The sequence below is a fragment of the Xyrauchen texanus genome, chromosome 12 (assembly GCF_025860055.1).
Source record: "Xyrauchen texanus isolate HMW12.3.18 chromosome 12, RBS_HiC_50CHRs, whole genome shotgun sequence".
Lineage (NCBI taxonomy): Eukaryota > Metazoa > Chordata > Actinopteri > Cypriniformes > Catostomidae > Xyrauchen > Xyrauchen texanus.
The window spans coordinates 20,796,893-20,822,245 of record NC_068287.1 but is presented as its reverse complement, the minus strand read 5'-3'; the positions used below and the strand labels follow the sequence as shown (position 1 = coordinate 20,822,245).

The window sequence follows — 25,353 nt, the reverse complement described above, 5'->3', positions numbered from 1 at the left end:
CTCCAAATGCAATCTAAAAAATATATTTGACCCAAAACTCACGAGAAGACTCGGCCCTCATCTCTATATGCATTAAGACCCTCATCACATGACTTGGAGCGTTCAGTGGTAATAGCCAACAGGTAAGAGGACCGACGCTTAGACTTGGCATCACCTGCTCATGAAGAGAGAAAGAGTCCATTAGTATGACAAAATTTCATTATGCAAGAGAAAAGAGACAGCTGATGAAGGACAGTTAGTGCAGAGCTGAGTGTGATAAAGGAAGAGGGCATTCTTTGAGGGATTAAGTAAGGGAAAAAAGTGCATTTTTCATGGAAGTGACATCACAGTTTTAGGATGGGACATTAAGGTCTTCGGTGAAGTCCAAAGGTGGTGCAAGGCGGAACATTATCGAACGAGCAAAAAGAAATATGCAGTATGTGCATGCAGTACACAGATACTTTTTTATCTATTTTTTATATAGTTGTGCGATATGATAACGCATGCAGTAGGGGGAGCTCTACGTAGTTTACATGCAAGTTCTGAATGCTTGTACTTCCAAAAGAAGAAAGATAATTTACCAATTCCTTAAACAGTCATGCCATATTTGCATATACAGTTTCAGGCAGTGATTTCTGTATCTTATAGCACATGATTGTGTGGATAATTTTAAGGACAGGAATGATTTGGTAATTTTGTAGTAACAGAACAGTGTTCTTTTTCCCTGCATCACTCACTGCAGTCGTGGGAGAAAAGGCGTTTGAAGGGAAAGGTGAAGGTTGGGGAGGCGGGGTTTGTGGCCATTGCAGGGGCGGACTTAAGACCGCCACTGGACACAACGGAGGAGGCGGGGACATGACGCGCCCGCAAATCTGCACTTGGACTGGTCGGTTCATCTGTAGGAGGAGTGAAATGGAGGGAAGGAGAGGAAAAGAGGGGAGAGAGGGGAAGGAAGGAAGACAAAAGAGGAGGACAGTGAGACGAGGGACGGAAGGAAAGAAAGAAGGAAGAAATGGGAAAAGAGGAAAACAGTTTGGAAAGGAGGAAGAAAGGAAGAAATAAAGAGAGGAAAGAATGGGAAAAGTGGACGACAGTGGGAAAAGGAGAAAGGAAGAAAGACAAGTATAAGAGATAGAAAATTATATTTGATAATAAGAATATGATCGAAACAAGGGAACATATAAAGAATACAAGGGAAGATAAAGGAAGGAAGGAAAGGTTAGAGGAAAAGTAATATGGTGATGCACAGGTATTGTTAATGTTTAAGATACTGTATTTAGATATCATAATACTCCAAAAACACAAGAGTTGCCTCTTTCTTTCCTCCTCTCTGACAAAAATACTTGTACATACAAGACAAAATAAATAAATAACCTGAATTTTCCCACAAGACCCTCTAAAATTATTAAATGTATTATATCTTAATCAAAACATAGTGAGATTTGCATCTATTTATACACACACATACAAAATAAAGAGAGGTGTAATCGAGTTAAAGCAAGAAGCTAAATCACATATCAGCATCCAGTTAGTAAGATTATCGGTCACTAAATAACACGTATGTGGAACATGACAAAGGGAAAGATGGTGAGATATAAAGAAGAAAAAGAGAAAGAGTAATAATCAAAAGGCGTTCTCTCTTGTACCTGACTCGTAGTCCGCCATGAAAATGTGCTCAATGTGGAAATGAGATGTACAAACCTTCTTTGTATTTAGGCATGGTTTCAGTTCTTGCCAAAGTGTGTGCTTCAAAGCTAAAAGTTACATGTCCATTTCGGGAGGGAAGTTGCCTGTCACTGCATGTATGCTCTGATGACATCTAGAACCACCTCTTCACGTTTAACCAGTTTATACCAATGCATTGAATAATCAAAGACCAAACCCCCCCACTCACACACACCACTACGTGGAGAGGGTTCACACATGGGGGCTGCCATGTTAGAATCACATGACCAGCCGAATACTACTCGCTTAATCTCAGTAACTGTCCTGTTATTTGACACTTTCACTCATTGATTAAAGTAATCATGGCTGACTGTGAACAGTACATTTCTACAATGGTATCCGAAAATGAAATCTAGTGATTTTAAATGATGCTGCATCCAAGCCGCTAGGTGTCAGTGTAAGTCCAAGATGATACAAAGATTACTGTGCACCTTTAAATCAATTTATTGTTTTCAAAGCCTTCATCTACATTGCATTCACTTCCTCTTTGGCCAGAGCAGTTAAAGTTTTGGCTACATGACAGGTATTTCCTGCCCTGCAGAGATAACATTATAAGTGGGAACATGAACTGACTGCACATGGATATATCAATGATCATAGGAGATGTCAACCAGCAAAAAGTCTGCAACGATACCATTCCACACCACAAGATGGCAGCACACAACCATCAATAAAAATGTAAACAAGATGGTTTTCAAACAGCTCAATGTCTAGTTCCCCTGTTTAAACTATTCGATTTCAATCTGTCCATGAGTTTCTTTTTCTCTGTGTCAAACTGCTTTCAAATTCCCAGTCCTAGAGGTGGCCAAGGAGCCAAAGGCATTACCAATCATCTCTCTCTCTCTGGAAGGGAGAAGGGGCGGAAATATTCCCATATCCAAATCTGGGATGTGGAATCTGGACTGTGCCTGTTTTCCAGCCACTGGCAGAAATAGCTGTTCTGTGGGTTTAACAAAGGCCCTCATTACTGCAGCCTAAGTATGAGCGCTCTCTCTCTTTCTCTCTCTCTCTCTCTCTCTCTCTCTCTCTCACACACACACACACACACACAAACTACAGATTCTATACCCTAACCCTAAAAACCTAACCCTCACAAAAAAACTTTCTGAATTTTTACATAAAAAAAAAAAACATAGTTTAGTTTGTTTTATAAGTGATTTGAATTATGGGAACATTACTAATGTCCTACAAAAATGTCCTCATTAACCACCCAAACCTGCCCACACACACACTAAATTGTGTATATGATGGACATCCAATACTTGCACATTTAAAATTAATCTGTACTCTACTTAACTTGAGTCCTGTACTGCCCTATTTTGAGGTTCAGATGAGATGCTGTAAATATGATCCAAACTAAACAGAACAAACCCATATAAACAGTCCCTCATTGGCCATGATATGCAGTCTTTCTACAGACATATCCATAAAACTGAATAATGTAGAACACAAAAATAACTAACATGGATGTGTTTCTTTTTTAGTGACACAAATCAAAATTAAACCAAGCCTGACAACATATACTGTATGAGGTAATGAAAATCAGGGAAAGTATGGTGAGAGTGATGGACATTTTTTTTTTTTACTGTTCATATGTTCAACACTTCTGCATGTATGTTTGTGTGTGTGCGGATGGGCATATATCTCTGGCGTGTTAGTGTGTGTGACTGGTTGGAGACACAATGGCCACATTGAGGACAGAAAGAGCTGAGTGTGCCGATTGTGTCTGGTAATATCTGTGAATGTGTATGTGTGTGTCCTTCACCCCAACCCAAAAAAACTCAGTTTCATACCCCTCTTTCCTCTTCCATTCTCAGTTGAACTCTTGGTGGTAAAAGTACACTCTGATTAAAGACAAGAGAGCAGGCTCTTAATGGAATAGTTCACCCAAAAATGAAAATTCTCTCATTATTCACTTACCCTGATGCCATAACACAATTTAAGAATTTTAAAAGAAGATAGAGCTCTGTCAGGTCCTTGTAATGGAAGTAAACGGGTGCCAGCACTTTGATGGTCCAAAAGTCATATTTAAACAGCAACAAAGATTGTCAATGAATGTCTTCTGAAACAAATCAATATGTTTGTGTAATTAAAACTTAATTCACTTTTAAAATTCACTTCCTCCCATCAGCTGAAGCAAAGCGTTCCGAAAGCATTCATCAGAAGCAGCGCTTATTTACAACAGAAGAACGAACGTCACGTGAGAGTTCGGCCATTTCAAACTGCATCAGAGCCCTAAATGGAAGATTTAAAGTTAAAAACCTTTTAATTATTGACTTGTTTCTTATATAAACCTATTGATTAACATAAGAGGACATTCATTGATTGACTGGAGTCACATGGATTACTTTTATGCTGTTTAAATATGACTTTTTGTATGTCAAAGTGTTGGCACACGTGTACTTCTATTGTAAGGACCTGACAGAGCTCTCTCTTCTTCTAAAAATCTTAATTTGTGTTCTGCTGAAGAAAGACTGTCTTAAACATCTGGGATGACATCAGAGTAAGTGAATAAAGAGATCATTTTCCTTTTTGGGTGAACTATTCCTTTAATGCCTGTTCAAAACAAGACAAATAACATATTGTCAAACTACTAAAGTATATTCATGCAAAAACTATTTATGCTGGTCAGATGCAAAATTTCGCCATTCTCTGAACAAAACAAAAAAAAGTTTGGACACCTGAATAAATTGCTTGGCATCTGATTTATAAACAAAACTGTCAGCTTCCAAATGAGAAGAAAAGACATAGCAGTGTGATATTTTAACACAATACTTAATTTTTAAATCTTCAAATTTTAAACCTTTTCAATCTAAAATCGAACTCAGACTTTGATGCACGCAGTTGATTGATATAATTTTGGCCATATGCAATGCATAGTACTGATTCATATACTGATTATATACCGTCTTTATCACTTCTCTTCTAGGTTTGCCCGTCATATTAATTTAATTTACATGTCATTTTTAAATACTAAAATTATCCAATAATATAAACATACAATTCAAACTTTTAACCTATAATATATAACAGTAAGTTTAATTCAAACAAATCAACAGTCAGATCAGATAGAGAGAGTGACACACTTTTCTTTCAGTATGGTGTAACTATGCCCCAGCTTGCGCTTGTTTTTAATGTGGAGTGTAAGATTCTATTAGCTTCATTTGAGATTATTTCAAATCTTTTATGCCTTTCAGTATCAATCAACCTCCAGCGCCATAATTACCACAAACACACCGCTCCACCTTCCCCATTCAAATTAGTTGACTGATATGTGTTTTTTTCAATGGTTGACTTTTAAATTATTACATTTGGTTTCCCCAATCCTCAATATAAAGTTACAATCATGCTCTAACCCACATAATGCATGGAGGTAAATTCAAAACAAATATAAACAAACTCTGTGTTGTGCTGTAGTACTGGTGTGGATTAGCAGGAACATGCATCTTTCACATTGCTGTGCATGAGTACTAAATGCTATAGGTGGGGCAGTTTTATGTAAAGCATGGCAGTTTAAAAAGCTGTTTATACAATCATAACAAATTAAAAACATTTTCTGACAGCGAAAATATCAGAGCAATCTGAAATGAATTAGTTACACAATTATTTTGGTTTTGATCCCTTGTTGGCCATATAAGCTCCAAATAGCAATATTAAAGGAAAGCAACTGACTATCTGAAAGCTTTTAAGGACAACTGCAAAATCAATAACACTCTAGTTGAATTCAGCTGTGCTATTAACATATAATTTCAGGAAACAGAGATTAGTAGCCAACCGTATCTAACCTGGTATCACATGTAACATGAAGAGCTTTGGTGTATGTGTCTGTCACATTTTGTTTTGGATGTTTTGCATTCAGCCAGCCATTTTGTTTTAGATTTCCTTTTGCACTCTGGTTTAGCAATAAAGGGAAAGCAGCGACAGGAGCACTACGAGTTGGAGGCCAGCGCAAACACACAAATGCATAAACACATACACGGGTAGATGATGCATAGCATGGCCATTAGCTTTTTTTTTATCTACATCAAGATGTTTGGAAAAATGTAAATTAATGTATAAAGAAAAGTGCATATTTTAGTTCCTGTAACTAGTCACCACTTCTTTTAAAATGTTCCACTATTTTTAATCTGCTTTTTGCCTTCACCATTTCATTATAACAGTCTTGCAGGGTGACAAATTAAGAAAAAAAAATCCATGCAGTCTCTCATTTAATGAGGTCATAAAACTGAATGTATAATAATTATAAAAGAATCACCAAATGCTGTTTAAAATAGTTTTAGGTGGAGTATGGCATGTCACACAGTAGGACATGTCAACTTCCCAAACGTTTACCTCATCTAAATAATGACTCACCATAGACTTCTGTTGTTTTAATCCTAATCCAAGCACTAACACAACTCTTCAAAGAAAATTACAGAAGTTTGCAAGTTAATATAATCCTGCCTTGAGGATAGTGTAAACATAGGACTCGCTGTCCTGCTCAAGACTCGAATACCCCCCAAAAATGCCAGAAAAGGAGACAAGCAAGCTCAATGAGGATTGAGAAGAAATATATTGCAATGCTTCTTGCACCAGCCCCCCCCCCCCAAAAGGAGCAATGGATAGGAAGGGGATGAGAGATGGATGTTGGCAGAAAATAGGTTGCATGGAATAACAGAGGTGCAGGAGCAGAGGAATATTTTTTGAGGACGGATGGTGCGCTGACTGCATGTAAGGAGATGTGTTTTCAAATTTCCCCATGATTAGGTATTGTAAGACACATGCAAATGGCCTTAGTTGTACATGACTAATTGTTTGCTAGATTAAGTGACTGGAACGTATGTGAAGCAATGTCAGGATACAGGCTTGAATGTGCATTGCAATATGAATAGGCTGAATACTTGGCGCGGGGCCGCACTGCGTTCAAAGGGAGAGCATGCAATTTATGGGAACGTTTTAGCTGTATTATTACTGAGCTCGCTCGGAGCTGCAAGGCAGCTGGGTCCGCAGGCGTGGGCCTGTGCGGCATTCAATGGTAGAATGTTTGATTATTGAGGAAGTGAATATATGCTGTATTTTAAAGGAGCTCCCCATGCGTAACGAAACGGGCTGAATCCTCGAGCACGGGACCACGCAGCGTTTAACAGGAGGAGCTGGTTTCCGTGAGAAAAGTTTATGCCTCATATAAATGAGAGCTCATTATGCAATACAAATGGGTTGAGTCATCAAGCGCGGCATTCTACGTGAGGGCGTATGGTAGGCTATGTTCGATTGAAATTGATTGGTGCAGAGGTGCGGGCTTATGGTGAAATGTTTAGGGAAGACCTAAAACGGCCCGAATGTGTCGATCACTGGGTGGATAATGGTTCATTTTGTATGAGTGGCACAATGAAGTTTATGGGGCCGTGGATGCTTAGACACATGGCTTGAAAGATGTGCTGCAGTTGTGCCACGTGAACGGCGCATTGTGCTGTTTTGCAGTGTAGTAGGAATTTGTCACATGGCCCAGAAGACACGACAGTTGCGGCGCTTGGACAGCACTTTTGCACTGTTTGCAGCGTTGTGTGGCTTGAAAGATGCCACAGTTGCAGCGCTTGGACGGCGCATTGCACTGTTTGCAGTGTAATGGGAGTTTGTTGCATGGCCCAAAATACGCCACAGTTGCGGTGCTTGGACGGCACATTTGTGCTGCTTAGGGAAGTATTGAGCCAATAGTAAACATGGTAAATGTAGGATGTCTGAACATAATTGTTTGCTAGATTAAATGTTGAGAACATATATGAAGCAATGTCTGAAAACATGCTTGTGTGTGCGTACATACAACATCATTTAAGGTTGGTTTTGTCATGAAATTAGAAGGCACCTGAAACAACGTATCCAGATAACCGTAGTCTGATGTTTATTTAACTTAAACGTATGGTTTGGAGCTTTGTAGATTGTTTTCCAACATAAAGCGAGTAATTTCATAGCACTGTATTATTGGCACGGGGTGACTCAACTCGTTTGATAAGGACTTATGAAATAATTTGGAGTTTGTGCCTAGGAGTTGGATACAATATGGGTACCATTGCAGTGAGATGAATAAAACAACTTATGTATTTTGATGACCTGTAATAAATTCTACAGAAAAACATTATATATAAATATTGTGATTATGAAGCAAAGTGCATCAAAGTTCTGCCGTCGATTTAAACTTGTTATTTTAAACTTATTTGGAACATAATATATTATGATAGATTGTTGAATGCTTTTAAAGTCATGGACCAATTAGGTTCTATGGTCGAGCTTGTTAAGAGTTAGTAATCCAATGATTCGGGCAAAAGTAGATAAGACTGTTGAAAAACAAGATGATTTAGAAGAGCTGTTCTAATGAGGGTGAATGCTTTGCAGCGAAGTTGCATCTGACGACCCGATTCTCTCACATGGATCTGTTCGTGGGCAATGGGCGGGACCAAATGTCATAAGACTTGACACCAAATATAGGAAAGCAGCAGCTTATATACACTTACTCTGGGAGTATGATTGGTTGATTAAATGAACTAGCTCCTCCTGAATCTTGTTTATGAACTCTAAAAATTAATTGTAAGCCACTTCTCAGGACTTCCCTTTAAGGAAGTTTTGTCATATTTAGCTAACTTCTTAGCAATTTTGTCAGGTTACAAACACACACACAAACAAATCTGCCCTAGTCAATCAACCATTGTCTCTTTATAAATATGTCAATACATTTCACATTAAAAAGTCTTCTCACACCAACTACTGAACCTTTTAGCTCCAGATGACATTATATAGCAACAGAACAGAATGGGAAAGGCACTGGATGAGAAGAAAAAGAAGGATCTATTGTAAAGATTAATTTAAGACTAATTTAAATCTATTAAGTCTGATTCAGCAACAGTCAATATATTGTCTGATATTGTCATCCTGTCCGTGGGACATTTCAGGGTTACCTAATGCATAGACATGCACACAGACAGAGGAAATGAAGGGTAAGACCAGTGGGTTTGTGAGTTATTATGACAAGTTTAGTCATTCTCTAATATTCCCAACAGGCTATTTTAATGGTGTCTGGATACTTCATCAGTTTTCCTGTTAAAATAACAACCATAGAAGAGAAAAAGTGGGAGAACCAGACACAAGATTGTCTATGTGACATATTCAACAGCAAACCTCAAACGAACATGATCTTATCGTGTGCACCTTGAAAGTTCATTGGTAAGGTGGAATGTGTAATTTTTGCAGCACTATAGTCACCAAACGGAATTGTAAGGTTTTGCAAACACTGCCCCATTTGTCATTGGTCGAACTGATGGAGGAATGTAATTAAGGAAAATACTGAGAGAAAAAAAGAGAACATGATATGAAAGGGACAATATCAAGGCCAGTGAGAAGAAGGGACTTACCTATAAATGGAATCGATGCGAGAGAGTCATTGTCTATGCTCAGTGGTGGTAGGTTACCATTTGTGCGGCGATGTGAAACAGTGCTATCAGATTTGGCAAGGGGGTCTGTAGGTTCACTGGTAAAGAGTAGAGGGTCACTGGAGTCAAGAGCTATGCCGTAATGTGGATGCCGGAGCGCATTCGCACCCCTGCGGCCAGTGGGTGGCTTTTGCCTAAGAACCACTTCCTGTGTCAGTGACTGGACTTCAACTGTGGCTTCCTCGGCCGCTCTATCATGATTCGTGGGTCGATAAGCTCTGTCTTGTCCTTCAGGGGGAGTGGGAATGGCAGTTGTAGTGGAGGTGGCTGGTGGGGCCACAGAGGGTGTAGTCCCTGAAAGGGGAAGCCCTTCTGGAGGACTGGTCTTGGGTGTAGGGGTCCAGCTGAGGTGTGGACCTGTATAAGAGGGGTCTCTAAATGACTGAGCTTGCTGCAGGATGCGGCCAGTCTTGCGATTGAAAGAGGGGCTATAGCTACGGTAGCCAATCGGCTCTTCATCTAGACTCTGGCAAGAGGGCAAACGTCTTGTATTTGAAGCTGCCTGTTGAGGTTGTGGCATCTGAGATGCATGTTGGTGCGTGTGTTTTGCTGTATGTGTGGGGTTTTGAGGTGTGTGTTGATGGTGTTGGGAAGTGTGGTGTTGAAATTGGTTGGGAAATTCTATGTGTTGGAATTGCGCGGTCCCGAAATTTCCACCGTGCCTCAGATAGCCTTCAGTCCTCTTTGGCGGCTGCTGGACCCTTGCAGATCTTTCTAGCCGCGGTGAGTGCACCCCCACAGCTCGGTCTAGAGTTTCCAGTGAACGTCCTGAGTGCCCGTACAGGCTTTCGAGAAGGTTTTCAGAGGATTTGTGCCTGTAGGCCACCGAAGGTGGGTGCTGTCCATATGCATGCTCACCCCGCCAGTCTCCATGGCCCCAGTAGGGGTCAGTATTTGCTACAGAGCTCTGCTGCTTAAGAAGCAACAAAGTGTCTTGTGATGCACTGTGGGGAAAGCCTGTATGTTGAGAACGCCTGGACCTCTCTAGCTCACCTAGACGATCCTGTGAGAAACTCCGTTGCCGAGGGTGCATGGAGCGAGAACTAGATCTCTCCCGCTCTAGCTCACGACCTGGAACTTGACTGTAGTACCAGTTGGAAAGGGCTTGTTGGGTGTGTTCGCTTCGGCTTGTAGGTGTTGTTGATGTTGGCTGAGAAGGGCTGGCCCAGGGTTGGCTCCCCTTGCGACCTACAGTGTGCCCCATGGCAGTACCCACATTGTGGTTGGAAAAATTTGCATGATGCATTGGACTCAACATCCCTCCTGAGGAGGAAGAAGACAAGTAAGAGTGTCCTCTTATTTGTCCAGTTGGCTGTTGCCCCCTGTCGGTCATTCCATACTGGATCTCCTCAGTTCGGTGTGCAGGGCTACTGTGACCAACACCCCCTGGCTCACAATTCCTTTCCTCGGTTGCCCAGACAGTGCTGGAAGGAACTGTTCGGTTGTCAAGTGGCGGAGAGGGACTAGAGAAGGAGCCGGGCCAGTGGCTCCAGTTGTCCAGTTGGTTTTGGCCCATGTGTGAGGAGGCTGGGGCAGGGCAGGGGGAGTACCCTCCTGGAGGCTGTGATTTTGTACGTGGAGGGTAGAGGAGTGGGGGTGGTGGTGGAAGATTATGGGCCTGTCCTGTGTATGGATTGTTCCCTCTTAGGTAGGCATCATGGGAGTATGCCTGCAAGAAAGAGACAGAGTTCAAAACAAAGAGAAGTGTTTCATAATGTTTAAATCTGAAGGTACATAAAGGTGAGGCTGTGAAACAGGTGAGAGTCCTGTCCAGGTGAAAAACTTCTGGAAAACAATTAAAAAATATTCATAGAGCCTGATAGTTTCAGTACAATACTATCTTACACAACTTTCCAAGCACAGACACAATTACACCTTTCCCACACCCTTTGACATTTGACATGACATTTCCAGTCATTTTTGAATACTGGATAAGGACTTCTACAGCAAAAGCAATTTCTAGCTAGTTGATATATAATATATTTTTTAATAATTTATTACTATAAAAAAAATAATATGTTCACGTAATAAATGTATATGACTTTTCCAGTCATTTGTGATTACTGGATTAGTATTCTACTTGCAAAAAGCATTTTTTTTATAAAAATATTTTAGCTTCTAATATTTTAGAGCTACTCTATACATTCTGTTTGCCATAAAAAAAAAATAAGACTTTTCCATGAATCTTTAAAAATGTTATTAATTTCTATGCCTTTTCAAGACCTTGAAATTACGAATTCAAAATTGCCTGATACTTTCAGGCTTTCCATGACCTGGATACCCTGACTATATTACTGGCTTTAAAAGCTCTGGCTATAAGGCAAATGCTAATAATTACAAATAACATTATTATTTAAAAGACATAGCTTTGGAAACTGCAACTCCAATTATAAGACAATAGTTAAAAAACAATAAAAAGCGATGTATGATTAAATGAATGAACAATCAACTAGAACGTTACAAAGGAGCACAATAATGACAGCTTGTACAACCTGTGCAGTGACTGCTGAGTGACACTAGAGAGGATGTCAAGTTGACCAAAAGCACCAGACCCTCATTAACGCTGACCTCAAAACACACTGACACAAACTCGAGATGAGTGTTACATTAAGAATTTATTAAAAAAAAAACAGAGACATGGTTGACTGAGGAAAAGCTGTATGACTCAAGACAAGCAAATCAACTAACACAGCACAGTGTATGCAGTCTGCTAATACATGCAAATACATGAACACAGAGAATGGAAACTCACAGCACGAAAGGAGCATTCCCCAAAGTCCCAATGTGTACAGAGAGCGTCTTTTTCTCTCTCTCTTTCTCTCTTTCTTTATCTTTCCCTTCAACCGAAAAATATAGCTCATATGTCCTGGTTTTCACTCTGTCAAGTTCACGTCTTGTCATACCTCTCTTTTTTTGTTATTCTCGATATCTCTTTTTCTCTTTCTGTCTATGGTGAGCTTAGCCCAACCCAATGCTCTTGAACTCTCTCTCTCCCTTTCTCTCTCTCTCTCTCACTCTCTCTCTCTCTCTCTCTCTCTCTCTCTCTCTCTCTCTCCGTCTCGTTGTTTCTCCACCCTGTGGGAGTTCGGGAGGGGCCACATAACTGATGATGTCATTCCTGGAATGTAGTTAATGCGGGTGTAAGGAGGGGTGCGTGGAGAGACAGACAGAGAAGGAAATAGAGAAATAGGGGATGGATAGAACAGTAAGAAAGAGTGGGGTCTCTTGGGAGAGTATATTGGTAATGTTCCCAGTCAGCGTGCCATTGAATGAGGATTAACTTAAGTGTGTATACAGCATAGGTCTGTGTATGCAACACACATGTGTAAAGGCTTCCCTTTGCCTAGATGAGACGTGTTACATGTCTGATCATGTAGGCAATTTGGTAATCCGAAGGAAATATGTGTGTAGGAATGTTTGTGTGTTATTTGAGGGAGGAAGGCATGTTTCTGTGTTTGTGTATGTGTGTATGCATGTAAATCGTATGACTACTTCAATAACTGCTTATGTGTCAAAGTTGTTGCAGCTGTAGCAATCTACTGAGTCACACATTGCTCTATAATAACTTCTAAAAATAATCTGACTCATATTATTATAAATATCATACTTCAGTTTCTATGTCTATTCAAATGTGTGGGATCTGTATACATGCCTCTGAGTGTGGGTGTAGGAGGGTTATTTTACCCTCTTATTGCCTTAAGAAATATCGTCTAGGCCTGTCGCTATTATTAAATAACTGCCTGATTGGGGTTATTTGATCTAACTGTGATCAAATAAATGAACACGTATAACCTGTGATAGTGAACGCAAAGCGCTCAAGTTTCACTTTAAATGATCGTGTATTGGCAAATGTTCCTGGTTCATATGTCTTAATGACACGTAGTTACACAGAGGAGGAGACACACGCTTACTCTTTCTGTGGAGTGATGAAATTAAGAAACTATATCTCAAACATTTTGCTTCATGAGAAACAAGGGCTCGTGGGTTTAATCAAAGAGCATTAAAATAATGTGTGAAGTTAAGAAAGTGAAGAAATTAGGAAAGAAAGGTTTTACTATTGTATAATATAATACAATATTATGTAAATATATATATATTTATTTATTTTAAAAAATATATACAAATATAGCATGTAAAATATATGAGAATATATTTTTATATATATATATATAAAAAACAACAGTGTAAATGTAAAATTGACCAAAACTAGAGACATACAGTATTTTAAGTATTTAGAAATATTTTGATATTTAAAACATTATTTTTCATGTCATTCATAGGTTTTTAAAGCCTTAAAAGGAAATCACATTGTTTTTTATGTTTCAAGTTAAACATGTACAAATTACATCTTAAGGTGTATGAAGGACATTCATGAAGAAAAAGCACACCTTCAAAACTATGAAAATTCTATGACAATTAATTGTGAAAGCCCTTAAAGAGACAATTAATCATCAGCCAAATTTCACAATTATTACAGCCCTAGTATACTGTATTCCTATAGGTTGCACTTATTTTTAGAGTTATTTATTTACTCCAAAATAAATTAATGGTAATTATGAAACATATGTATAAAATCATGAACACACACATGAGATGAAGACTACAGTCATATCAGTTACCTTATGAAAGCTGTTTTATTCAACAGTCCCCATATGTTAGGATCACATGACCAGATGAATATTACTTAATCTCTGTACCCACCACCCTGTTATTGGTCACTTTCAGTAATGGATTAAATTAATCATTGTTGACTGTAAATAGTGAATTTCTGCAATCGCATCGTCAGCTGAAAACTACTACGTTTGAATGATGCTGCATCCATGCCCCTTGGGGTTAGTGTAAGTCCAAGATGACATACACAAAACAATTCTGACCAAACCTTTAACATTATCCGGGTCATGGAAACAGGTATTTTGACCCATTTAGACAGTAGCATGGTTAGCTATAGTTTGGGGACAAAATTGTTCCCAGAGGTTAGCTACTGCAAATGTGACAAAAATTCCTTTTGGAAATGTCCAAAAGAATTAAAAAAATAAAAAATAAAAATTAATAATTATAATACATTGTATTGAAATAATCATAATAAAATATATAATCATTAATGTGTGTGGGTTATTTTTTATTCTTATATCAAGTCTTCTTTTAGGGGTACTGTAAGTTTAGGGTTTGGATTAGCCTTAAGTAATTCTTATTAGCTTTCTATAAAAACAATAAAAGTCTATGGAATGTCCTCATACCAAAGATAGAAAGGTAAATGTGTGTGTGGGTGTGAGAGAAGTGGCAAGGTGTGGCAAAACTGCTCAAATTCACACTTACCAGCTGCAGCACGTCCTCATCCTTTGGCATTATTGAGAGCTCCAGTACACTCTCACTGCAAAAAGAGCATGGAGGGTGAGATTCAATAGGAAGATGTACAATTAATATTATTTCAATTCTATATGAGAGGCCCCCCGTTTGGGTGTTGAGTTTTTGGGTTATGATTTAGATTAAGTTCAGAGACAACCTTTAAATTAGGGTCAATTGTAGCTGACCTTAGTGATAAGGTCACTATGCACTATCACTAGTGCTCGGCCAGACAGTAAAAATTGCCTGAGGTCATTCTGTTATGTAAAACATGTCACAAGTTCCACATGAATAAGTCTCATGTGCAAGCCTTTTGCTATATTCTGTTCCTTTAACTACTTCTAACTAAACAATGTTGTAGAACAAGAACTCTTGAACTCTACTTGAAATATGATTTCTACTATTTTTAACAGATGCAGATGTCCTCATTATTTTGCGTAATGACAACTGATGCAACACACTTGAATGAACTGATTGTATTTGTAAATTGTTTATTTTTTATTGTCACTAATAATGGTATTTGACTTTAGGAACTCACCTGTTTTGAATCAGTGCAATGACCTGTGAGTATGTCTTACCCAGCACACTCTCTCCATTCACTTTTACCAGCCTGTCTCCTGCAAATACACACACAAACACGTGCACATGATGAAAACTAATATTTAGAGCATGCTGAAGATCACAATAATATAAACATGACTTCATACATATTTTACATGGAGAGAAAAAGATAGACAAAATCTGTTTGAATAATGCAGATTAAATAGACTCATTCCATGTGTTCACTCTGTTTTTCTTAGATGGAAGAATTGTTTTGGGTTCAGATAAGGATTAGGTTATAGGATCAACTCAACCAATGCAGGTCTGTCAGAGGAGGCAAGAGATGAATTCAATGATTTTACAATTACAATTTCTTCAACTATATTGTGACATTTTTTATGAATGTGCAAACTGCAGATGTATATAATGTATATGTCAGAGTAAAAAATGCAAAGGGCCACATAAAGGAAAAAAGTGCCACGCTAGTGATAAAAATGCCCCAGCAATTGAAAATGTGTGCTTTCATTAGTTTCCTATGTTGACAAGTGTTGGGTTGTTGATTAGACACATTGTGGTACATTGTGAACAGTGCTTGGAAAATTATTTCTGAAATGTAATCTGGTACTGATTACAAATTAAACAATTAAACTTGTAAATGGTAATGTAATCTTTTAAATAAATTTTTAGGTAATCTAATTTGGTTACTTTTGGATTACTTATCACATGTTTTGATAAACTTATTTTAAGTGTATGAACAGTTTTCCTGACCAACCACTGGGTGGCGCCATGATGATTCTGATAGCAATTGGACTGTTTTCTGGTTCCAGTGTCCATAAGAAGCAATGTAAAAACTACCAAAAGGAGCTACCCAGACAGAGAACAACAAACATTTTAAGTGTTAGTTTTTTAAGAATTTAAAAATATATACATATAAATTGGATGAATAGATTTGAGGATGTCCTTGAATGTCCCCTAATGACGGTTTTGTTAGATTTGACCCAAAAATAAAGCTAAGCACTGTCTGACAAAGAGGTGAAAGATATTGAGTTCCTTCTGCCATGTTGAAACCAAATCAACATATTTCACAAAAGATGGCAATATTTAACTTTAGAAGATATTTCTCTGTTTCAGTATCAAGTTCAAATTCGTTCTGTTAATCAGAGACATCATCAGGAGAAAGAAACTCTCAATGTGCAATGTGTGTGTGTCCATGTCAGTCAGCTGACAAGATTAATCACAGAATGCATGACCAAGTGTGTCATGCCATTTCAGTGCTTTAAATATGCAGTTGCTTGATGCAAATTAGTGCTTATGACATCATAAGGCAGATTCTTTATTTGCGATGGGCTCTGCAGAAGAAAAAGTCCATGGGGCACTGAGTTGAGCGAGCAAGTCATAACAAGAGATCACATATGTAAGAACACGAGTTCACTGATGTGGAAATGATCAAAGCTGAAATCTTTGGGCACATGAAAGCAAATACACACAAATACATACACAAACATAAACGTGCATGTGTAAACCACGGATTAAAAAGTCTTTATGACTAAACCCTTGTCAACGACAACTACAGTTATCTTGACTTTCCATTGACATCCAGTGTTATGCATGTGTGTTTGTGCATGATAGCAGTCTGTGTGAGGGTTAAATTATTAGATTACAAGTGAAAGTAAACAATAATGAGCCACTTAAATTATGATATTGAAAAACTCTCTCTCCATTACTTTGATGATGTCATCAAGTTTATATGGATATATAATTTCATCTGCATCATCTACAGTGCACACACATACACGTATGCTATCTATGGGTTCTGTATGTTCAGAATAGCAAATTACTCTTACTGCAGTATGCAGTACACAGCATGTGTGTACAATATGCTGTTTTTCTGTATACATAGCACACCCAAATGACCTACGGTACAACGTTTTCCAGTATATAACAGAGCACACTGAGCTTGGTACTGTATGCTGCAATGCGATGTGCTGGATTGGTAACACTTTACAATAAGGTTCCATTCATTAGCATTAGTAATACATTAGGTATCATGAACTAACAGCATTTACAACATTTATTTAACTTCTATTTTTTGACTAATTATTTGATCAGGATTAGAGTTGAGAAGTTTTGGATTCAAAATGCAAAATAACTTCTGAGATGATAACTTGATGCCACTAGTAGAATGATACATAAACATGCACATAATGCAGTATGCAGTAAGCAATAGCCTACTCAAGTATTTTATTCCAAACTTATTTATCTTGTTTACCTGTACACAAACCGGCCTGGTGGGCAGGGCCTTTCTCCCTCACATTCTTAACGAAGATGGTGTCCATGGGGTCCAAGCGACTCTGATGAAGCCCTGTATGAAACACACACCCTGTTCACAACCATATCAAATACACTCTATAGTCTGTACAAAATGATAAGATGAGGAAGGACAGTAACAGTCAACAAACAGGTTGAGGCAGTAATAGATGAACTGATCTGAGACCTGTAGGGCTATCTGTAACAAAAATCAGCATGATAATCACAGTTCCACGACAACACACAAGAAGCTTTCAACCTCAGCCGCATGTTCAGGAGCAATAGTGTGTGTGTGTGTGTGTGTGTGTGTGTGTGTGTGTGTGTGAACTGTGTGTAGGTTCCCAGAACACACTCTGGGGCTTCCAATCCTAACCCAGCTGGGATAGGAGAAAGTAGAAACTTCACTTTTAAGAGACATTTTCACAGGGGTGTAAAGTAACGAATTACAAATACTCATGTTACTGTAATTCAGTAGTTTTTCCTAGGATTTGTACTTTTTAAGTAGTTTAAAATTTTTATACTTTTATACATTTTAAGTGCTGTAACTGTATTTTTAATGCACTATTTTCACACTGTGTGTGTTCGCTACTTCCCTGTCTTGATTTTATTTTTTTCTATCAATTCATGATTGGCTAGGGAGAGTCTCGTGACTCCCGTCAAATAAAATTACACGTAAAAAACTTGAAAGGCAGCTGGAGATCTGGCGCCAACTGTTATGGATGTGGAGAATACCTCAAGCACAGTTTACAGCTGAACATCACAGCAGCACCTGAAAGGGACTTTCACATTGAAAAAGGCCAATTGTTGATCGTGTCATGTGAGTTTAACTTGCTCAAGCCAGACATCTGCATTAATCCTGCCTCTAATTTGAAGAAACATATCGAGGTAAATGTCATATTTCAGCTTACTAGATTCTGTGTGTCTATAATGTAGCCTGTAATTTATTTATCTATCACTGAGATTATTGGGTTGATGTGACAGATTAATGCAATGTTATCAATAGGTCAATAAAACAGTTTTGACGTTTATCTGAAAAGAGAGAGAGAGAGAGAGAGAGAGAGAGAGAGAGAGAGATATGTCCTCGATATCGATCATAAACGTTTGAGTAGTTTTCTATATTACTATGTTCTACATCTAGAACAGGGGTGTTCATTACATTGATCACGATAACACGCCAAACACTGGTTGGTTGATCTAGATAAAATATAATAGATTGACTTTTTATTTCCTGAAGTCTGTAGCTGCGTGCTGTTTGTGTTAATGTTTGAGCGTTATTGCTCGTTCGCGCCTAAATGATCAAATACATCTGTACAAAATGATAAGATGAGGAAAGACAGTAACAGTCAACAAACAGGTTGAGGCAGTAATAGATGAACTGATCTGAGACCTGTAGGGCTATCTGTAACAAAAATCAGCATGATAATCACAGTTCCACGACAACACACAAGAAGCTTTCAATAAAACAGTTTTGACGTTTATCTGAAAGAGGAGAGAGAGAGAGAGAGAGAGAGAGAGAGAGAGAGAGAGAGATGTCCTCGATATCGATCATAAACGTTTGAGTAGTTTTCTATATTACTATGTTCTACATCTAGAACAGGGGTGTTCATTACATTGATCACGATAACACGCCAAACACTGGTTGGTTGATCTAGATAAAATATAATAGATTGACTTTTTATTTCCTGAAGTCTGTAGCTGCGTGCTGTTTGTGTTAATGTTGGAGGGTTATTGCTTGTTCGCGCCTAAATGATCAAATACATTATATAATTCTAACAATGCCCGTCTCGATGAGGAGGAATTAATGTAAACGCAGTTGGTTTGGTCTAAAGTGAATGTAAACAGTGGGACAATAAGCATATTTGCATAAAAATGTTGGACTTGAAGTGTACATGTAACCGAATAGAGCACAGTGTAATAGGCTATGACATATAAAGGCTATTAATCAAATTAATCAAAATTTTGGCTGAATAAATTGAGTAGCTTTAAAAGTATTAATGTAATAGAATAAAACAGTGACATTTGTAATAATAATATTTTTTGAAAATGTAGTATTAAATAATACTGACCCCTGATGTAGAGAGTGTGTTAACTGGTAGAATAAATTACCAACATTTGGATGCTCCAAAAAGAACATAAATGCAGCATAAAAGTAATTAATACGACTCTTGTGGTTAAATCTCTATCCTCAGAAGCGATATGACAGGTGTGGGTGAGAAACAGATCAATATTTAAGTACATTTTTGCAAAACATTCTTCTCCCTGAAGTAGATGGCGATGTGCATGAAGAATGTGAAAGTTAAAGTGGAGATTGACAGAGCAAGGAGGAGAATTAATAGTAAAAACTGACTTAAATATTGATCTGTTTCTCACCCAACCTATCATAATCTCTTCAGAAGACTGGAGTCTTATGGATTACTTTTATGCTGATTTATGTGACTTTGGAGCTTAAACATTTTGGCACCCATTCAATTGCATTGTATGAACCAAAAGAGCTGAGAAATTTGTCTAAAAATATTAATTTGTGTTCTTTTGAAGAAAGAAAATCATACTCATCTGGGATTGCATAAGGTTGAGTAAATGATAAGAGAATTTTCATTTGTGTGTGAATTATTCCTTTAAAGCCCGATGTGGCCCCTGTACTAAACAACTGCTCTACAACCTCTATTGTGCGGGACATGACATGCCAAGTGACCCTGCTTTATTAGTAGGGTTTTTAAAAATGGTTTTTTTGCATTCCTTGCATTGTTTTTATACACAACAGTAACTCTCTCTGTCTGCATTAAGGGGAATTTAGACATTACACATAAAACTGATTTTAATGTAATTGTTTCATACATTATGATATAAAATGGGGATCATTGTATTGAAAATAACTTTTTCATCTTTTAATTTCTGTAATCATGTCTCCCTTTTTCATTTTTTCCATCAGATTCATGTAGTGTTTATAGTATCATAGATAAGTGATGTATTTTAAAAGTTGTCAATCACAAACACCTATAAAATACCTATTTTCTTTATTCTTTCTGGAAAACAGCCATAAAAGGAAATGTAAATTACGGTATGTGTGCAACATTTTTAAATTGCAGCATAGAGTTTTATTATAATGGGACATAGCTTTCGCAACTCAGTACTCAATACTCACCATACAATGAGCACCACTTTTACTCTTATTTGAGTAGTTTTTAGGACAGGTACTTTTAATCTACTCAAACTAAATTTTTTATGAAGTAACTTTTACTTGAGTATTATTTTTCAGTACTCTTTCCACCCCTGCATTTTCATATGACATAACATGCAAATTGCATGGGGTCATATCAACCACATTCTTTAATTTAATTTAAAAAACAGAATGATGTAAATGCAAAAGTGCATGTGCAGCTGTGTATATATGGTGACTGCCACCTGGTTTTTCACATCTGTGCTCTCAAATGAGAGACAATTTAAAATTTTCCACCGACCACTATTGAGAATGTGTATTCAACCTTTAGGGGGCGCCATGACACACAACTCACAATAATCTTTTAACATGTGACACTAAATTGTTTTTGCAACTACCTCATCTCAGAGCAGTCAGTGAGAGATAAAAAGACCAGTGGATGAAAATGTAAGTGAGATAAACAGGCAGAAGAAACACAGAAACATTCAAATGAAAAAAATAATAATAATGCGAAATTCATAAAAGAAAGACTCACCCTTTCCATTCCCGTTCTCCTCGTCCTAACAGGAAACAAGAAGAGGAAATTTAGATCAGAACAAAAAAATGACATGGCCTTAGATTGAGTTTTAGAAGATTTTAGAAGATTCCGGACAGAAGTATTTTACTAATCAAAGGTGGGGTCCAAAAGTTGGAGACTACATTGGAAATCTTTGATTCAACATCTAAATTGAACCTGGAAATAAACCGAAAGTATCAGGATTTTGATATATTTAAAATATAGAAACATTATGGCAAAAAATGAAAGGGTAAATATTTAAGATTCAGCACAATTTCTCGGTCATTAATGGCATAAGCAAATTGAAATTGAGGAATGGGAAATTGATCTGGTTACTCCTTTGTACAAAAGGTCCAATTTTCTTGCTACCACTGATCAAATCATACTGGGATAACATGGATCATCTGGGTTTGATTGCATGCCAGCTCAGGTTCATGCAGTCATTAAAGCAAAAGAGACTAAATACCAAGAAATTCTGAAATCCATGTTAGTTGTTCAAATCAACATTTTACTTACATTTTTATGTTAATAATATAATTTGTAATGAAAATTACTGCATCAAATTTAAAAAGGAAAAAACAATGGAAATGGTTTTAAGATATGAATAAACCTAAGATTAATAAAAAATAGTCACAATAACATTACAGATATCTGAAAATAATATGGTCACTATTGAAAAACAAATTAAAAATATAAAAAACAAAATGCAGTTTTACTAGTAATAGTACTAGTAATTCAGTTGTTTATATCAGGAATAGACATTTGTAGTAGTAACAATATCATTATTTATATTTCAAAATTCATAAAAAGTACATAAGCTGATATTTGTATTTGGAATTTCAACTAGTTAGGAATTAATTTATTTGATATCAAGAATTGGTATTTCCACATTGGAGTAAAGTCATCATTTATTTATATCAACAATTTGCGTAAGCCTAATGACTGAGTTAAAAAAATTGCATTTTCACTAGTAGTAAATCTACTGCTGATATCAAGAATTAGCATTTACATTTTATTTTATTTTATTGTAGACATAAACTATTTTTATCCTGCACATGATTAAATGTCAAAGGGGTTGCGCTAAATAGTCTCAGACTCTTGAAATCCCACTGTATACTAGAAAAGTTAATATACTCTTGGAGTATTCAACAAATAGTGCTAGCCAAGTATTTCAAAGTTTCATATAATTTTCTAAAATCCGAATAAAGTCTTTGGCATGCAACATGAATTAGAAGTCAGTTGCTATACTTAGTTTTCACCAATGAACAACAAAAACAGGAAATGACATCACTACACACCTGCATTATTTTTTATTATTTCTGATTCTCAATGAATTGGTTAGATTTTTGCTATCTGGACCATTAGAGCCACAGTCTTGTTAGCACTGACTCCCACCACTAGAGGACAGCACTTGGAATCTGGAATCTCATTCTAGCAATCAATGTGCTGCTTTCTGCCACAAACACACTTACACATACACACACATCACTAAAACAGGAAAATTAATTAATATTTGCTGTATGTGCTGGAAATTACATGTCCTTTATAATACTCAATGTGCATCTTTATTAACAAAATTCACAGTTTAGTTTATACACATGCACAACCTACACAAAATAACCAGACTGCAAACCAGTGGCTGAAATCACACACACACACACACACACACACACACACACACACACACACACACACACACACACACACACACACACACATGTTGTGTTTCCATGTTTTATGGGGACTTTCCATAGACATAATGGTTTTTATACTGTACAAACTTTATATTCTATCCCCTAAACCTAACCCTACCCCTAAACCTAACCCTCACAGAAAACTTTCTGCATTTTTACATTTTCAAAAACATAATTTAGTATGATTTATAAGCTGTTTTCCCTCATGGGGACCGACAAAATGTCCCCACAAGGCCAAAAATTTCGGGTTTTACTATCCTTATGGGGACATTTGGTCCCCACAAAGTGATAAATACACACACACACACACACACACACACACACACACACACACACACACACACACACACACACACACACACACACACACACATGTTGTGTTTCCATGTTTTATGGGGACTTTCCATAGACATAATGGTTTTATACTGTACAAACTTTATATTCTATCCCTAAACCTAACCCTACCCCTAAACCTAAACCTCACAGAAAACTTTCTGCATTTTTACATTTTCAAAAAACATAATTTAGTATGATTTATAAGCTGTTTTCCTCATGGGGACCGACAAAATGTCCCCACAAGGTCAAAATTTTCAGGTTTTACTATCCTTATGGGGACATTTGGTCCCCACAAAGTGATAAATACACGCTCACACACACACACACACACACACACACACACACACACACACACACACACACACACACACTCAACGCTGATCAGGCAGTTTAAAGTGGGCAGCCCAATGTTTAGTCTATGCTGACTTTGCTTATTTCTAACAAACTCACACAATTCTGAGGCTTTACTGTCCAGGAGCGAATGACCGAAAAAGAGAGACAGAGGGGCAAACAGATGGGTAAGGAGTGCCGTATATAGTGACCACAACCTAAACACTTTAAGATTTATAATCAACAACCACCATCCAACCCTTAAATCAAAATGCTGTACACAATACATGTCCAATGGATACTTCCTGTGAATTACTGAGCAATAGAATACATGTGCAATGGGTACTTTTTATGCACACTATGTGTTTTGTGTTAAACCTGGCAAATTTGTTGTGTGATGTGTACTCTTGTTTAAAATGGAAGCACATGTGCACGTTAACTTTGAGCTGGCGGGTTGACAATAGAAGAGTCACACTCAGGTCATGTGGTCATGATGACATCAGGAATAAGAACAGAATGGACCAGAGCACATTGTACCAGCAGCCCTGGTACCGTACACCCCAGAGTGCATGTGGTACCAGTCAAACACAAAAAGGCCTTTTTACTGGGAAAGCAAATTGCAGCTGGTGAGTAAAGTGCCCCCATATAGGCCTACCATAATGGGGCTTTGTTTCTCCAACATCATGCACATACACACACACACACACACACACACACACACACATAAAAATATGTAGCTAGCTCTCACCACCTCAGGCAGGCGACAACTATGCACAACCTTTAGCACCCAACATAACTTATAACAAATAAAGATACTTAATATCAATGTCCATTAAGGCAGTCCACTCGTAGGCCATCAATCTAGGTAATAGGCATGTAATGACAGCTCCTAGCAACTTCTTCTTTGCAAAGACTGGGAAAGGGGAAAGACTGATATCTCCAAAACTGTTGGCCTAGCTTAAATTGCAATACCATATTAAAACACCAATAATATATGGCAACAATGGTAATAATGGTATTCTTGAGTCTTTTTTATATAAAAGGTGAGATTTCCTTTCCTACTGACCCATTCTTTTTTCTACAAGTGGTCCTTTTCCTCTACCTTATAGTACTGTTTCTTTTTATATCACTGGACAAAAGCATTTAAGACTCTCATGATGCCAGAGACACGAAGACACATGGAAGAGGCATTGACCTTCTAAAAAACAGACCTCATGTGACCACACACAAGCTTGTGGCTTTCTCTTTACTGTACATGCCTTCTATCTCACTCTCTATCTTTCTCTCTCTCTAATGTGAGGCACCTACGATGCAGAACATTCTGTGTTTCTCCAGTTCCACTCTGTTCCTCTGTTTTTGCACTTGTTAATTATCTCTTTAGAGAAAAGTGCTCAAGAAAAACAGCTCTGAATTCAAATGTGAGGCAGTCAGTAGGTTTGTGGCCCCCCACCCTGACCATCTGTGGCTTCAAGTCCTTGGTGGACCATACAGTTATTACTATTACTAGTGCAGATTACACTCTTAATGTAAAGGTTCCAGTTAAACATAAAAATGGATTTACAGACTATACCACAGTTAAACATTAAAGTTCCACAAAGAAAATTTGATTCTGCAGTTCTTTAGAAAACTAATATGGAGAAATCAATACAAAGATCTGAAAAACCATAAAGCCAACTGTAAAGGAGCCTGTTAGTAAAAAACAAACAAAAATGTAATAAGCAGCTCCTGTCCCAAATAATTTCAGTTCATTTCTGGTTTGTATTTGCAAAATAAGATATGAGGCCATTTTTCTCCTGTGGTACTCAACAGAATGTCACAAATGCGTTTAACAATCACATCAAGAGTTTAAGTTGTATTTACACTGGAATATTCATTTAACGCTACAGTATATAATATATATATTTCATATACTCCTACTTATTGTAT

General features: G+C 37.5%; 1 protein-coding gene across 6 annotated transcripts in view; it reads right to left on the bottom strand.

Annotated features, from left to right (window-relative positions):
- The window catches only part of LOC127652628 (rho GTPase-activating protein 23-like), a 99,151-nt gene that overhangs the window by 16,433 nt on the left and 57,365 nt on the right, over positions 1-25,353 (bottom strand). For 4 of the 6 annotated variants that reach the window (XM_052138881.1, XM_052138880.1, XM_052138882.1 and 1 more), the window contains exons 3-9: positions 21,047-21,071; positions 17,317-17,409; positions 15,046-15,124; positions 14,481-14,535; positions 9,087-10,833; positions 717-875; positions 43-154 (exon numbers count right to left, since the gene is read on the bottom strand). In XM_052138881.1, the coding sequence (XP_051994841.1) occupies positions 43-154; positions 717-875; positions 9,087-10,833; positions 14,481-14,535; positions 15,046-15,124; positions 17,317-17,409; positions 21,047-21,071 (2,270 nt within the window). Of the gene's footprint in view, positions 1-42; positions 155-716; positions 876-9,086; positions 10,834-11,916; positions 12,113-14,480; positions 14,536-15,045; positions 15,125-17,316; positions 17,410-21,046; positions 21,072-25,353 lie in introns of those variants that run through there. The other 2 variants (XM_052138879.1, XM_052138883.1) reach the window with 2 other exon arrangements.